General features: G+C 49.8%; 7 protein-coding genes across 7 annotated transcripts; 4 read left to right on the top strand and 3 right to left on the bottom strand.

Moving 5' to 3' along the window:
* Positions 1–379: 379 nt before the first annotated feature.
* Positions 380–1,204, top strand: ASPSYDRAFT_47376 (uncharacterized protein; the record flags this gene model as incomplete). The annotated part of the gene is made up of 2 exons (XM_040847414.1): positions 380–942; positions 994–1,204. A coding segment is annotated over exon 1 (491 nt), but the record flags the coding sequence as incomplete, so codon positions are not given.
* A 227-nt stretch (positions 1,205–1,431) lies between these two features.
* On the top strand, positions 1,432–2,790 carry ASPSYDRAFT_155454 (putative oxidoreductase; the record flags this gene model as incomplete). The annotated part of the gene is made up of 2 exons (XM_040842463.1): positions 1,432–1,608; positions 1,663–2,790. The coding sequence occupies 2 exons, from the start codon at positions 1,432–1,434 to the stop codon at positions 2,788–2,790; spliced, it is 1,305 nt and encodes a 434-aa protein (XP_040700885.1).
* A 300-nt stretch (positions 2,791–3,090) lies between these two features.
* On the bottom strand, positions 3,091–4,394 carry ASPSYDRAFT_91369 (NAD-dependent epimerase/dehydratase family protein; the record flags this gene model as incomplete). Its single annotated transcript, XM_040852480.1, has 4 exons — positions 3,091–3,485; positions 3,549–4,005; positions 4,072–4,306; positions 4,366–4,394. The coding sequence occupies 4 exons, from the start codon at positions 4,392–4,394 to the stop codon at positions 3,091–3,093; spliced, it is 1,116 nt and encodes a 371-aa protein (XP_040700886.1).
* A 1,343-nt stretch (positions 4,395–5,737) lies between these two features.
* On the bottom strand, positions 5,738–8,353 carry ASPSYDRAFT_59484 (deadenylation-dependent mRNA-decapping factor PAT1; the record flags this gene model as incomplete). The annotated part of the gene is made up of 3 exons (XM_040849710.1): positions 5,738–5,861; positions 5,921–8,113; positions 8,211–8,353. The coding sequence occupies 3 exons, from the start codon at positions 8,351–8,353 to the stop codon at positions 5,738–5,740; spliced, it is 2,460 nt and encodes an 819-aa protein (XP_040700887.1).
* Positions 8,354–9,239: 886 nt separating this feature from the next.
* ASPSYDRAFT_33215 (glycosyltransferase family 15 protein) lies at positions 9,240–10,815 on the top strand (the record flags this gene model as incomplete). Its single annotated transcript, XM_040845061.1, has 4 exons — positions 9,240–9,290; positions 9,347–10,153; positions 10,204–10,492; positions 10,550–10,815. The coding sequence occupies 4 exons, from the start codon at positions 9,240–9,242 to the stop codon at positions 10,813–10,815; spliced, it is 1,413 nt and encodes a 470-aa protein (XP_040700888.1).
* Positions 10,816–11,150: 335 nt separating this feature from the next.
* On the bottom strand, positions 11,151–12,101 carry ASPSYDRAFT_47380 (mitochondrial 37S ribosomal protein uS12m). The gene is made up of 3 exons (XM_040847415.1): positions 11,595–12,101; positions 11,396–11,496; positions 11,151–11,330 (listed from the first exon to the last, which is right to left on the bottom strand). The coding sequence occupies exons 1-3, from the start codon at positions 12,010–12,012 to the stop codon at positions 11,265–11,267; spliced, it is 585 nt and encodes a 194-aa protein (XP_040700889.1). The 5' UTR covers positions 12,013–12,101; the 3' UTR covers positions 11,151–11,264.
* A 79-nt stretch (positions 12,102–12,180) lies between these two features.
* Positions 12,181–13,077, top strand: ASPSYDRAFT_47381 (proteasome maturation protein). Its single transcript, XM_040847416.1, has 3 exons — positions 12,181–12,352; positions 12,445–12,877; positions 12,952–13,077. The coding sequence occupies exons 1-3, from the start codon at positions 12,350–12,352 to the stop codon at positions 13,014–13,016; spliced, it is 501 nt and encodes a 166-aa protein (XP_040700890.1). The 5' UTR covers positions 12,181–12,349; the 3' UTR covers positions 13,017–13,077.
* The last annotated feature ends 288 nt before the right edge of the window (positions 13,078–13,365 follow it).

Here is a 13,365-nt window from a genome sequence, read left to right on the forward strand (position 1 = left end):
CGTAAAGGCGAAGAAGAGGTGCATCAAGTAAGGTGGTGTATTTTGCTTGATAATTTGGAGATTATTACTTTGTGCTGGTTTTTGATTGCCTCGTCTCGAGCTGCGCCTTGTCGCGTGGGACATGGTCGTCGGGTTGCAGTTTCACAACGCTCGAAATGATCTCTATAATCTAAATTTAATATGAAGACGCATTCCCTGTTTGTAAAAGTTCCATTCCTAAACAATATAGGGATTACTATTGTAAATCTATAAGTGAAGTATATTAGGATATTTACTAGGGGCCCTTATATTTTCTACTAACACAAGTAATTGTCTCTTTTCTTTATATCTCCTTCCTCTTTCTTACCTCCTCCATCTTCTCTTCTTATCTTCATACTACCTCTACCGTGATTACTCTTTTACTTTATCTAAGATATTATCTATTCTCTAAGATCTACTCTACTTCTTTACCATGCCTCGTCGACAGGTCCTCCCTGTAGCAAACTACCATACCCAACTCACAGCTCTTCTTGCTCGCTTTGGCCTGCAGCGCAATACAACTTTTACCAGTTTCTCTGCTCTTTCACTTAAGCGTGTTACTATTCTCCAGGGAATCTTGAACTCCTTACTTCATCGTTCTCACCATGTGCATGATTATGATTATCAAATTGCTCCTGCTACTCAGCAGGAGATCTCTAGTCTTATTAATCACTGCATTCGACAATCGATTGAGATCTGTGTCTCAACACTTTTTTCTACCTTCGGCTTTATACATCATGACGCAAACCTCTTCTTGCTTGATGCTTATGCAATTGAACAATTTCACGACATGCTACGCCCTTTAATGGATGAGATTAATATCAATCGTGATATAATCCCACATACAATATCAGCTTATCTGCAGGCTCTCTGGGAGGGCTGCCTGGATATTCTAGATACAGGTGTGGAAATTCCTACTTGTAAGTTCTCTTTCTTTATTTCTTCTTTCCTTCTCCTGCTAATACTCTATAATAGGAATATATGTCACTAGCATAGTGCTGCCGGCGTGGTCTCATATATGGTGGAGGAGTTGGGCGGCTTTTTACATTTCTCTTGGTATCTCGCCTGGGTGAGCAGGTGCTTGCCATAGGCATACTTGCTGGTTTTCAAATTCATGGGTATCAGTAGTATTAATCAAGTTTTTAACTGATTTATACTAGCAATTCAAGAACAATTCCTGATTAAGATTATAAATTATGTAATAACTACTAGTTAACTTAGGCTTCTCTTATTAAGTTAGATAAGTGGTTTGGTTTCTGCTGGCAGAATACTAGCTGTGACTGGTAAAATTAGTTTTTTTCGGAATTCTCCTAACAGGCCGCCGTAATCGGCCGCTATTTTGATGTTTCGCAAGCTTCAGGTCCCTTCTTTCTTCTTCACATCATTCCACTCTCACCAACCCCTCCAGCCGACATGCCCATTCCCATAATCACCCAGGGCATCGTCGAGGGTTTATCCTCCATCCCGTATTCATACACCATTCTCAAGGTCTTGCCATTCATCCTCATCATTGCCGCCTTGAAGTATTACTTTGGTGGTGCGCGCAATGACTCCGAACGACTGATGCACTCCAAGGTCGTGATGGTGACGGTATGAACTTCCGAGCTATTTACGTACACCCCGGCCGTAGCTAATATTCGCTAGGGAGGCACCTCCGGAATTGGAGCCAGCGTCGTCTACGAACTCGCATCCCGCGGCGCCCAAATCATCCTCCTCACCCAGCATTCCCAATCGGACATATTCCTCATCGACTATATCGAAGACCTGAGAAAGTCAACGGGAAACCAACTTATATATGCAGAACAAGTCGACCTTTCCTCTCTCCACAGCATTCGGACTTTTGCGACAAAATGGATCGATAATGTCCCGCCCCGCCGACTCGACATGATTATCCTCTGTGCGAACACGGCGAATCCCACCCCTTCCAAGCCGAGGGTCACAATGGACGGAATAAACGAGGAATGGCAGGTCAACTACCTCGCGAACTTCCATCTACTCAGCATCCTCAGCCCGGCGCTCCGAGTTCAGCCACCCCACCGTGACGTTCGCGTGATAATGACAACGTGTTCAAGCTACATAGGATCACAGAAACTGGATTTCTCCCAGCTGGACGCAGACACTATCCCGATTCACAGACAAACGACCACTAACAGGCGTACCCCTGCTTCTAAAAACACAGCCCCCAAACAGAAACGCCAGCCACAGAAACAAAACATCTTCGGCCTAAGCAAACTCTCCCTCATGATATTCGCCACCTCTTTCCAAAAACACCTCAACGCCTTCAAACGCCCTGATGGCCAACCCCCCTCTGCCCGCGTGGTTCTCGTTGACCCAGGTCATTCCCGCACACCCGGAACCCGCCGCTGGCTCACTGGCGGTTCTCTCGTGGGCCTACTCGCGTACCTCGTTACTTGGCCAATATGGTGGCTTATTCTCAAATCACCGCAGCAAGGGGCTCAAACTATCCTGTACGCAGCGATGGAGGCGAAATACGGCCGTGGAACCGGCGGCTGGATGCTGAAAGAGTGTCAGGAGGTAGATTTTGCTAGGAAGGAAGTTGCGGATGAGGAAGTTGGTAAGAAGTTGTGGGAGGCTAGTGAGAAGCAGATCGAGGAGAGGGAGAAGGAGGGAGCTGTGTTGCGGGCCTTGCAGAAAAAAGTGGAGGAGGATAATGAAAAGGCGAAAACTCAGGCCCAGGCTCCGAAGCCTGCACCATCCGGAGCCAAAGAGCAAAAGGCTGGGTCGAGAAGAAGTCGCAAGGGAAATAAATAATTATACGATTGAGGAACGGAGAATAAACTCAGCCCAGACACGAATGGCTTTTATATATATATACTTAGAAATCCATGGTCCAAATGGAAAGGATCAAGAAAAGAAATCAAAAAGAAAAGAAATTCGTTCCATTCCATCTAATCAAAAAGACCATTTTCGCTATCCATGCGATATTTATCTATCCATCCTCTCCACTTTTGAAACTAAACTAAACCTCATGCAATGAATAGATCCCCCAAAACATTCCATTCAAGTTCCAAGATATCTTATTAAATTATTCCTTTCTTCCTTTCTCCCCACTTATTTCTTGAGCTGGTCCAGCAGCTTAGCGGGAGGCTGTTGCCTGTATCCCTGGGGGTTATTCTCAGTCCAGAGCCAGAGATCCTCGCAGGCCTGCTCGAGGGTACGCTGGGCCTTCCAGCCAAGCTCCTCGTTGGCACGAGTCGGGTTGGAGGTGAGGTTGAGAACGTCGCCGGCACGGCGAGGGGCGACTTCGTAGGCGAGGTCGCGGCCGACGGCCTTGGAGAAGGCACGGATCATCTCGTAGACAGTGCTGCCACGGCCGGTACCAAGATTCCAGGCGCGTACACCGGGGTTGTTGGAGCGGAGGTAGTTGAGCGCCTTGAGGTGGCCGTCTGCGAGGTCAAGAATGTGAATGTAGTCGCGGATAGCGGTTCCGTCGTGAGAAGCGTAGTCTGCGGATAGAGTTAGTTGATGAGATTATTTGCTGGGCCTCGTTAAGGCAGTCAGGAGCTTACCATCTCCGAAGACGAGGAGCTTCTCGCGCTTGCCAGTGGCGACTTGGGCGAGCAAGGGGAGCAGGTTGTAAGGGACACCCTGGGGGTCCTCGCCCATGATACCGCTGGGGTGGGCACCAGCGGGGTTGAAGTAGCGCAGCAGAGCGCCGTTCCACTTGGTAGCCTCGGCCTCGTTGCCTGCCTTGGTGGCGTTGTTACGTTGGGCGTTGATAACATCGGTAATGGCGAGCTCAATAGCGTACTTGGTGTTGCCGTAGGGGTTTGTAGGGCCGAGAGGGCAGACCTCGGGGATGGGGATCATGTTGGGGAAACGGGTGGCATCTCCGTACACGGTAGCGGAGCTAGAGAAGACAATGTTGGTGACGTTGTGACGGACCATGGAGCGGAGAAGACAGATGGTGCCGTAGACGTTGACATGGTAGTAGTCGAGGGGCTTCTCGCCAGACTCGCCGACGGCCTATTGTAGAGCATAGGGTGAGTCTCAGAACGGAAAATTTGGCTTTGAGTACAGGATTGGGCATACCTTCAAGGCGGCGAAGTGGATGACACTGTCAATGTCAGGGTGGGCTTCGAAGACCTTGTCGAAGGCAGCCTCGTCGGTGACATCGAGCTGCGCAAACTCGGCCTTCTTGCCGGAGATCAACTCAATGCGGTTCAGAGCCTCCGCAGATGAGTTGTAGAGGTTGTCGGCAACGACGACCTTGTAACCAGCCTCAAGCAGGGCGAGGGTGGTGAAGGAGCCAATGTAGCCGGTACCACTGTGAAAGAGAGGCAAAATTAGTGCTTGTCGAGGCCGTTTCAGAGATTGAACACTTACCCGGTGACGAGAACGGATCCAGAGGGCATGATGAGGGTGTAGTTACAAGGACGAGAAGACCAGAGGGGAGAGTGATGGCAGTCAAGGAAAGACGGTGAGGACAGCGGGGATGGCGGGATATTTAAGGGGAGGACCGCAATGACAATCGATGGTTTCGATGGTGGGGGGACGAGGGAAGGTTGTCTGCCCCTCGCCAACCTACAACTGTCCGCTTTCCAGGCACAACAGCATGCCTCTCCGACCAATTGGGTCGGTGCCACTGGCCATAAGCCACAGCTAGGCTCTCTTCTTCGACCTGAACCAACAATTGCCCCGGAATTCGATCAAGAATCGCCATGCCCGCCGGTCAAGGCAAAACCGCACCCTTACGGATCGGCACCGCAACTCTGGCAGCATACGTACTCCTCTGCAATGCACGACGATCAACACCAGTTTGATTAATCCCCTAGGGCCGATTCCCTTGGTATGGGAAAAAAAAAGAATATAGAAATATACGAGACACCTATTTTCACTAACCCATTGAATCTCGATATAGTCCGACTGAGGACAGTCTCTGTGATTGCATAGCATGCGCTCGAATAATCGGGCCAGACGCACGGTCAATTGCAAGGAAGCCGTCCCAATAATAGCGCCGGGCTTCCAGACTTCCAGCTCTGTGCCATCTATGGCGGGTCAGGTTCCACTTGCTCGGTGGGCCTGGCCTTTCCAAGTGTATGACCCGAGGGTCTAAGTCTTCCGGCACCCAGTCACACTAGACGAGAGGGGCGATAATGCTGCATACATACAGTCAGGTCTTGTTGCTGGTCCATGTTGGGTGTTCCTTTATCGCGCCATGTCTGAATCAGAACGTGCGCTGAAATGCAACAGCCGGTTGGTTACTATTTCCTATATTGGTAGATAATTATGCCTTTCAAGCATAAATTTAGGTAAGAAGATTGCTCATAATAGAAGGAAAAAGAACTAGATAATGATGCTAGCTACGGCGGTACTGTGCAAATCTGATGCAGTTGGGACTGACCCAGGTTGAAGCACATTGCAATAAGACTTTTCCGTAGAACCGCAGATCCGCTCGTTGGTACAGAGTATGATACCCCAAAAGTAGACTGGAGGCCTTCCGGCTACTACTATCTTTCCTTTCTCCCCCGGCGTCCCTCCCCGACGTAGGAGTAGTAAGGAATTAGGGTTGTAAGTCCCTGGAGGCACATGTTTGTGAAGGATAACAGGAGTAAACCTGTACTCCGATCGTGCGCAGAGGCGCATAGTATTGACACGATCCAATAATCCACATTGCACATTATTACATGCACGGCGCCGTATGTGGAGCGAAGAACTGACAGGGTGTGAAATCAACCCCGTTTTGAAGGGTCACGCTTTAACCGAGAAGCTCAACATCCAAACCGATAGCTCGCATGAAAAGGTTGACGTTTCCAAGTCGTTGACTAGCCATGTCAGCAGGAAGTGTCTTGCTGTGCGTGACAGTTTCCATAACACGGTCCCTAAAAAGCTAGTAGTTAGCAAAATGTCCCCCAACACGAAAAGACAGTAAGTCGCTTACTTGACGGCGATAACCAAACGTTGTTGCTGTTCCGGACTTGCTCCAATTCCAGTAGCGGCCAAAAATTGCCAGACATACATATCATCACCAGCATTAATAGAGTTAGGGAAAATGTCGCTAAAAATAGGCTCGAGAGTATCGAATAATACGTTGAATTTCTCGACCCATTGTTGCCAATCATTTTCACTCGCTTGCCCAGCTTCCTTGACAATTTCTGCCCTGCTTAGAAGCATGGTCAAGATTCCTAGACCGATTCGCGTCCTAGAAACAAATTGCACATGGGTCTGTGTAATGACCAGGCCAAGGAGTCCGATGATGATGTTGAACGGCGCCTCGCTAACGTAACCAAGGAGGCTTGGCATAACGGCTTGGGAAAATAGATCGATGGCTTCCCTCACGGCTAGGGATGGCTGGAGCTCACCGGGCGCAGGGTGCGCTCTCTGAACAACGTCTAGAGTGTCGAGGTGCACGACAATCATGGTGAGGATGGTGATCCGCTGTTCCTGATCGATATGACGGAATATGCGTGGAATGGCCTTCTTACCCTTGGGGTAAGAGAGGAACGCAATGAACGGGTGAGGGGTGTTGGAATTTGGTACAATAGCCTCCATGACTTTCAGGTCCTGCCACAATTTTTGATTGAGCGAGCGGACTTTTTGACGCCACTCCATGTGTGTTTGGATTGCCTCGGGATCGTTCTCATCGGGTGGGGGAGGCATCGTACGTTCCATATCCTCCAATTCCATCAAAGTGCTGTAGACTCCCTCAAGGTTCGTCAATATGGACTTACGGTCACTCAGGCTCAGATCCGTCTGTAACTTCTTGGTAGTCTTGCCGCCTTCAGAAGTCTCGGGACGTTTGATGTTAAGCGAGGGCTTCGGTGCTTTAGCATTTCCGAATGAAATTTTCCCTAGGCTACCTTCCATAATGAGTTGCTTGTTCTTCGGCTTCGCTTTGGCTGCCTCCACTGCACGTTGAACCTGTTGCTGCATACGCTGCATGTGGTTATCCGCACTGTGAGCGTGCTTGCGAGACCCATGGCCACCGACACGATTGCCAGTCTGGAGCAAATAGGTCTGTGCAAAGTGGCCGAGAGGCTGATGAGGGTGTTGTCGGGGTGCACCTCGAATTTGGCTGTACACTTGATAATAGAAGTCTTCTGCCAAAACGGCCTCGGAATCGGTGTCAGCCATGTTTCCAGCCTGTGCCACCAGCTGTTGTAATTGGATACGGGTGATGAAATTTTTATCTTGGGGGGTCATCAGTCCATTGCCCTTGGATAAAAGGAAGATCTTATGGTTCCGCTTTGCACGTTTAGCATCTTCCACGAGGTACGCTACGCGCTGCTCTTCCGTGAGGTCCATCAACTGCTGCGGGTTGGTAATCAACGGTAACTGCGCACTTTGTCCCCGGGAATGTTGTTGCGGGGCCTGTTGTGGATGTTGACCACGCGGAGGCATCGCCGGGGGTTGTGGAGGCGCGATATGTGGTGGGGGAGCGTTGGGATGCTGAAGGAGATGCATGGGGGCGTTAGGAGCGTGAGCCGGATGAGGAAAGGGCTGCGGGCTCATTGTCTGTGGATGCAACAATTGCGGCGGCACACTCCTTCCATACTGAGCTTGCAGATATTCAGGTGGCACATGCGGGAAACCCTCGGGAAGATTGGGTATCTGTTGAGGCCTCTGGAGAGGAAGAGGGGGTTCGGCCATTTGCTGAGGTAGCGGGATTTGATGTCCCCCTGGCATCGACGGAACACCGTGGCCCCGAATTTGCGCTTCAACCTCCTCGAGACTCATCATCTTTCTGGTCTGCGACGTAGCTTGAAATCCTGGTTGTTCCGACTTGTTCGGCAGGCCCCAGACGCTGGACTTGGCCTGGAGATCCGGAATGTAACCTGGATCATTATACTTTTCATAACCTGTTCGCTTTGGCTGTTGTAAGGCGCTTCCGCCGGTGGTTACGGTGGTCTTTGTTTCGGTGACAGGAGCAGCGGCAGGTGCTTGAGGGTTCTTCAAGTTGTAACGGACTTGCTCCTCTCCAATAACATCCGAGACTTGCGCAGTCTTCCCAAAGAAGTCAAAGTCCTTGCCGACTGGGGCGGTGTCTACCTCGCCGAAGGTATCTTGGTTGAAGGCATCCTGATCCTCGTCCAGCTGGTCTCCTAGGCCATCGTAGGTATCTTCGAAATTGAGGCTGTAGTCATCCAGAAAAGTACAAATATCAGTAAAAATGCCATATTTAGGTACTCATTGGCGACCAAAAAAGCGATCATTGGGTGGGTATCGCTTACACATCGCTGTCGTCGTCGTGGTGCGCCGCTGCTTGGGCGCGGGCGACCTCAGCGAACGGGTCGGGAGTGTCGAAAATCCCCCTCTGTCCGTCCTGGGGAGCTCGGTCCCTAGGAAGGGTTGTGTCGAAGCCGAAGAACGACATATTCGACAAGGAGGTGGATGGGGAGGGGGGAAGTGGTGGGTGAATGCGGGAGATTTAGCACTCCCAATAATTGTGGTGCGGGATGAAGTCAAGTCACGATGTTTTCTGCCTGAGGCATTAAGGGTACATCAACCACTTATTCACTTTTGTCTTGTTTGGGTTCCCCGACGCAAATGTGTGCACTGATCAGGATGTAGACAATCCATAAGTGAGTTAAATGGCTTCTAAGCAAACTATAGCTATAGGCTACAATTCAGGAAGAAATATGTAGCTGGGTCCAATGACAGGTGTTAATGCCTAAGGCATTTCCTTAATGTCATGCGGTACTCTTACGGGCAAAACAGTTTCAACAACAGCTCAATTTGACCTGCATCGGACGCGCAAAGACATAATATAAGCGCTATATTTCCACTGGGCTTCAGCTCACTGCCGAGTATTTTGTGTCCTCGAGTCTATAACGGGAAGAGTCCGTTTGCTATGCCGCCCCGCCAATAAGTTGGCGGAACTGGCTCTGTTCCCAGTGTTGCAGGCCGCAGTCGCAACCAAGCTCTCTTACATCGTCAAACCATTTCCCCTTGAACGAGACGCCCAACAACACTCAATTGTCTCATAGGGAAATTACGCTCTCTCCTCTCCGAGACGTCGACTCGGGGATTTGCCTGGTCCGAGGCCACGTCCGCCAGTCTTCCGCTCTTCGCAATCGTACCTGTCGCGCTGGATCTCCGGGAAGGACCGCACACATTAGCGGCTCAATCTTCCCAGAAGTCGGTATCAAATCTTGGGCCTAACGTTTTCGCAAGCTACAGGGGCTTGCGTTGACAACTAAGAATCCTTAGTCAAGCCTCGAGTCGCCATCTCTCGTGCCTCATAGCACATCACTACCAGAATGGCGCCGACACAGGGAAAGTATACGCGGTATCTTATACTCGCTATCTTGGTTAGCTGATCCTTTTACTTTTTATAAGATGTTATAGACTAACCTGAATCAAATAGGGGTTGGTCCTTTTCTTCCTCTCAAGACGTTCGCTTCCTCTCCCCGGCACAAAACAGGGCTCTGCTGGCATTCACCAAACCTCGGAGCACTCCCCGGCGTCTGATGACTCTGAATCGCCAGGAGGATATACATTGAATAGGCATTCGAGTAGTGAGGTAATGCGATTTGCTGCCACCCACCCTGGCGGCCGTGCGAATGCGACGTTTGTGACTCTAGCACGTAATTCGGACATATGGGAGATTTCCCAAGCTATTCGCCAGGTGGAGGACCGTTTCAACAACAAATTTCACTATGATTGGGTCTTCTTGAATGATCAGCCCTTTGACGACAATTTTATCCGCATAACAACCTCGCTGATATCCGGCACCCCCCGGTATGGCCTAATCCCACCGGAGCAATGGTCCTATCCCGACTGGATTGACCAGGATAAAGCAAGGAGAGTGCGGGAAGATATGCGTGACAAGAAGATCATATACGGTCACTTAGAAAGTTACCGACATATGTGTCGTTATGAATCGGGTTTCTTCTTCCGTCATCCTCTGCTTCTGGAATATGAGTTCTATTGGCGGGTGGAACCGGGCATAGAACTATTCTGTGACATCCCATATGACCCGTTTGTGTTTATGAAAGAGAACGACAAGAAATACAGCTTTGTAATGAGCTTATTTGAATATCCAGGCACCGTCCCAACACTTTGGGACACCGTGAAGGAGTTCGTGAACGACCATCCTGAGCATATTGCAGACGGAAACTCGATGCAATTTTTGAGCGACGATAATGGGCAAAACTACAATATGTGTCACTTCGTAAGTGCTCACTGCCCTGGGATCCGTTTTCACTGCTAATGCGTGTATAGTGGTCGAACTTCGAAATCGGAAGCCTGGACTGGTTGAGATCCAAGGAGTACATTGAATACTTTGACGCCCTAGACCGGAAAGGTGGCTTTTATTATGAGAGATGGGGCGACGCACCTATTCATTCAATCGCCGCCGGATTGTTTCTCAAGAAGGAGCAGTTGCAATTTTGGGATGAAATCGCCTACTTCCATATGCCATATACTCATTGTCCCCACGATGAACAATTGAGGATGGATCTACGATGTAGTTGCGATCCAGGGGGAAATTTCGACTGGAGGGACGGATCATGTGAGTTCCCTTTATCTTGTCATTGTCGGCGTCTTCGATTAATGTTTCTGTGCACAGGTCTGCCCCGTTATTACCTAGCTAACGGCATTCCGTTACCTGACGGTGTCAATACATACGGCTGGCTACCAATGTTTGGCATGATCATTCTCCTGGCAGGTTTCATTGGCCTTTTAATCATCGCCGTCAACCCCCGCGCGCGGAACAACGCCCTTTTAGGAGGACAACATTTATATAGACAAAGCCAAACCTTCTGGGAACGATATCAGAAAGAGAGACTCGAGTGGGAGAGAGAAAGGCTATCTCGAACGCGGACCAACTCATAATCTCGCGAGGGCGGAAATTTGTGCTCTTCCCGAGGGCTTGCAATTACCCGGGGCATCTCGATAAAGGGGGCATTTAGCGATCTGTATATTTTAACCATGCATATGGGTTTTGGCGCCACGGTCTACCTTTTTTTGTTTTTCGGTACACATATTGACGAACTTATGCGCAAATATTGGTGTTTACGGGAATTTAAGACTCAGTTGGCGGGTTTCATGCACTGTTCATATTAAGCCACTTAGGGTCAAATTGGTGGCTTTGTTTTATAGAACTGCACATATACTAATTATGACATTCAAACCAAAGTAATAAAGTTTCCGGTACAACTGCGTAAATTGGGTGGTATGTATACAGATGCAACACTCAAATATTCCAGATATAGTACAATAGCGCCGATCGAGACATGAGGCACTTTCCCGTAACATCAAGTCAAATAGCCATAATGAAACATCTACTCCTTCTTGGGCTTCTTCGTGCCGTACTTCGACCTGCTATTAACTCGGCTGGCAACACCGCCCTATACGGAATTGTGGTCAGAACCAAGCTGGAAGATAGAGGGGAATAATGAGCCCCAAAACATACCAAATCCATAGCCCCTCTCACCAGATGGTATTTCACACCAGGACAATCCGGCGCACGACCACCGCGAACAAGAACGACACTGTGTTGCTGGACATTGTGGCCTACACAAAAAGAATTAGCAAATACGTACCGACCAATTACCACAACTCGACCCAACAGCTCCCAGCCAGCGAGCGGAGATGACAAGAAGTTGACATACCTTCACCAGGAATATAAGCCGTGACAACCTTTCCACTAGACAAGCGTACCCTAGCCGTCTTTCTTTCACCGGAATTTGGCTTCTTAGGCTTCGTGATACCCGTCTTCATGCATACGCCCTTCATTTGAGAACGGTCGATGAGCGCAGGAGAACGGGAGCGGCGGGCGGCCTGTGAAGTCCGGCACCCGCGTCGGACTTGGTTGAATGTCGCCTGGCGGAAAGGAGAGGTTGAGAATTGACGAATCGTGGAGGGCTTTGCGGATGCGAATGCGAATGCTTGCGTCGCGGCGGCTGTGCGGAGGATGGGTTGGAATCGGGGAGCTGAGGATGTAGGCTTGATGGCGGCGGCAGAGGCGGTTGGCCGTTGGACGAGTGTCCGCAGGGTGCGGAGTGCGAGTGAGGAGAAGAGGGACGGCATTTTTGTATATCGGGTCCGACTGGCGTGGTTAATCCTGCTGGATGATCGAAGGTATCGGCTTGCTGGAGATAAGTTTCCTACAGTTGGTCATGTGACACCATGGGTGTAGGTTGCGGAGTTGGTCAGCCTGGGTGCCCCGAGGAGCTGGACGCGCCATTCTGGAGCTGCCTTGGCTGTCTGACTGACTTCCGAGCTGGGTACGACTTCAACCAAGCTCGATATCCACCGCCTCTCAAACACATCATTCCTCAACTTCCCAGGTCTTGAACGGATCATACTTTACTTGCCCAGTCTTCTGAATAGGAAATATCTGCCAACGACCACATTTTCAGTCACAATGGTCCGTTCTCACAATCAACTTATCCAAACCACCTAAAGGCCTATTGTCCACCGGTCTATCCAGACCAACCACCACTAACATCTTGAAAACAGTCTCTCCGTCTCGCCCCTCCCTCGTCGCACCCATCCCAAACAACCAACACATCAACCCACCACCGTCCCAACACCCAGACCTCAAAAGGCGCTCCCTCCGCTCCCGGTATCCCCGACACCCTCCGTGACAACATCACTCTACAAGCCCCCCGCGGTGCCCCATCCGCCCAACCGGCCACAGCAACCTCTACACACCCACTAGAAGCCCGTCTCCTTGCGTGGCGTCAAACCCAAGATGCACTGAAGATGGAGGGTCTCCGCCGCACATATGGTATTGCTGAGCCTGTCCGACGTGGTATGGAGCTGAAGATTGTTCGCGACGGCACATTCCGGCCTGCTGTGCTTGGTGGGAATAAGGGCGGGAATCTGCATGAGGATATCCTTGTTCTTGGGGGGAGAGATACGGAGGTTGGCTGGGAGGATGTTTTCCAGGGTTTGTTACTCCTTCTTTGTCCTTTATTCTGTGAGGATATTATAGAGGCTAATGGTTGCTTTTCCCTGATTCAGGAGACGAATTCAAGGAGCCACCCGCTTTCCACGACGAGATGGAGAAGCGGCTGCGGATGGATTAGATTAACGGGTAGTCTTGGAGGAAAGAGGCTCTATTATGGATTGTTTGCTTCGTCGATAATTGTCATCCACGCATCTTTTCACGTCATGACCATCAATACTACAGAATCAAAAATCATGGATTCGGTGTACATTTGTAAAAAGCGGAAACTTGCCGGTAATAGATTAGATTTGAAGTGACCATGCCTACGCTAAGTATACAACATCCTGCTGTAAACTCAGTGCTATTTACGCAGTTATAGGTACAGATCTGACTAGACCATGGATCCAAACTGTGAAGCTACTACTAGCACATGATAATGCGATCTTCGACTTATGCAGTCAGTGCGTACATCTGCAAGTTTCCTCACT

Source organism: Aspergillus sydowii (genome assembly GCF_001890705.1).
Source record: "Aspergillus sydowii CBS 593.65 unplaced genomic scaffold ASPSYscaffold_8, whole genome shotgun sequence".
Taxonomy (NCBI): Eukaryota; Fungi; Ascomycota; class Eurotiomycetes; order Eurotiales; family Aspergillaceae; genus Aspergillus; species Aspergillus sydowii.

Excerpts from the sequence above, each read along its gene's own strand:
- ASPSYDRAFT_47380 (XM_040847415.1), bottom strand. The coding sequence starts at position 12,012 with ATGCCGTCCCTCTTCTCCTCACTCGCACTCCGCACCCTGCGGACACTC. Across the intron at positions 11,497-11,594 it reads GGCTTATATTCCTGGTGAAG|GCCACAATGTCCAGCAACAC; the intron begins GTATGTCAACTT and ends CTTTTTGTGTAG. Across the intron at positions 11,331-11,395 it reads TGAGAGGGGCTATGGATTTG|GGCGGTGTTGCCAGCCGAGT; the intron begins GTATGTTTTGGG and ends AATTCCGTATAG.
- ASPSYDRAFT_47381 (XM_040847416.1), top strand. Across the intron at positions 12,878-12,951 it reads CTGGGAGGATGTTTTCCAGG|GAGACGAATTCAAGGAGCCA; the intron begins GTTTGTTACTCC and ends TCCCTGATTCAG.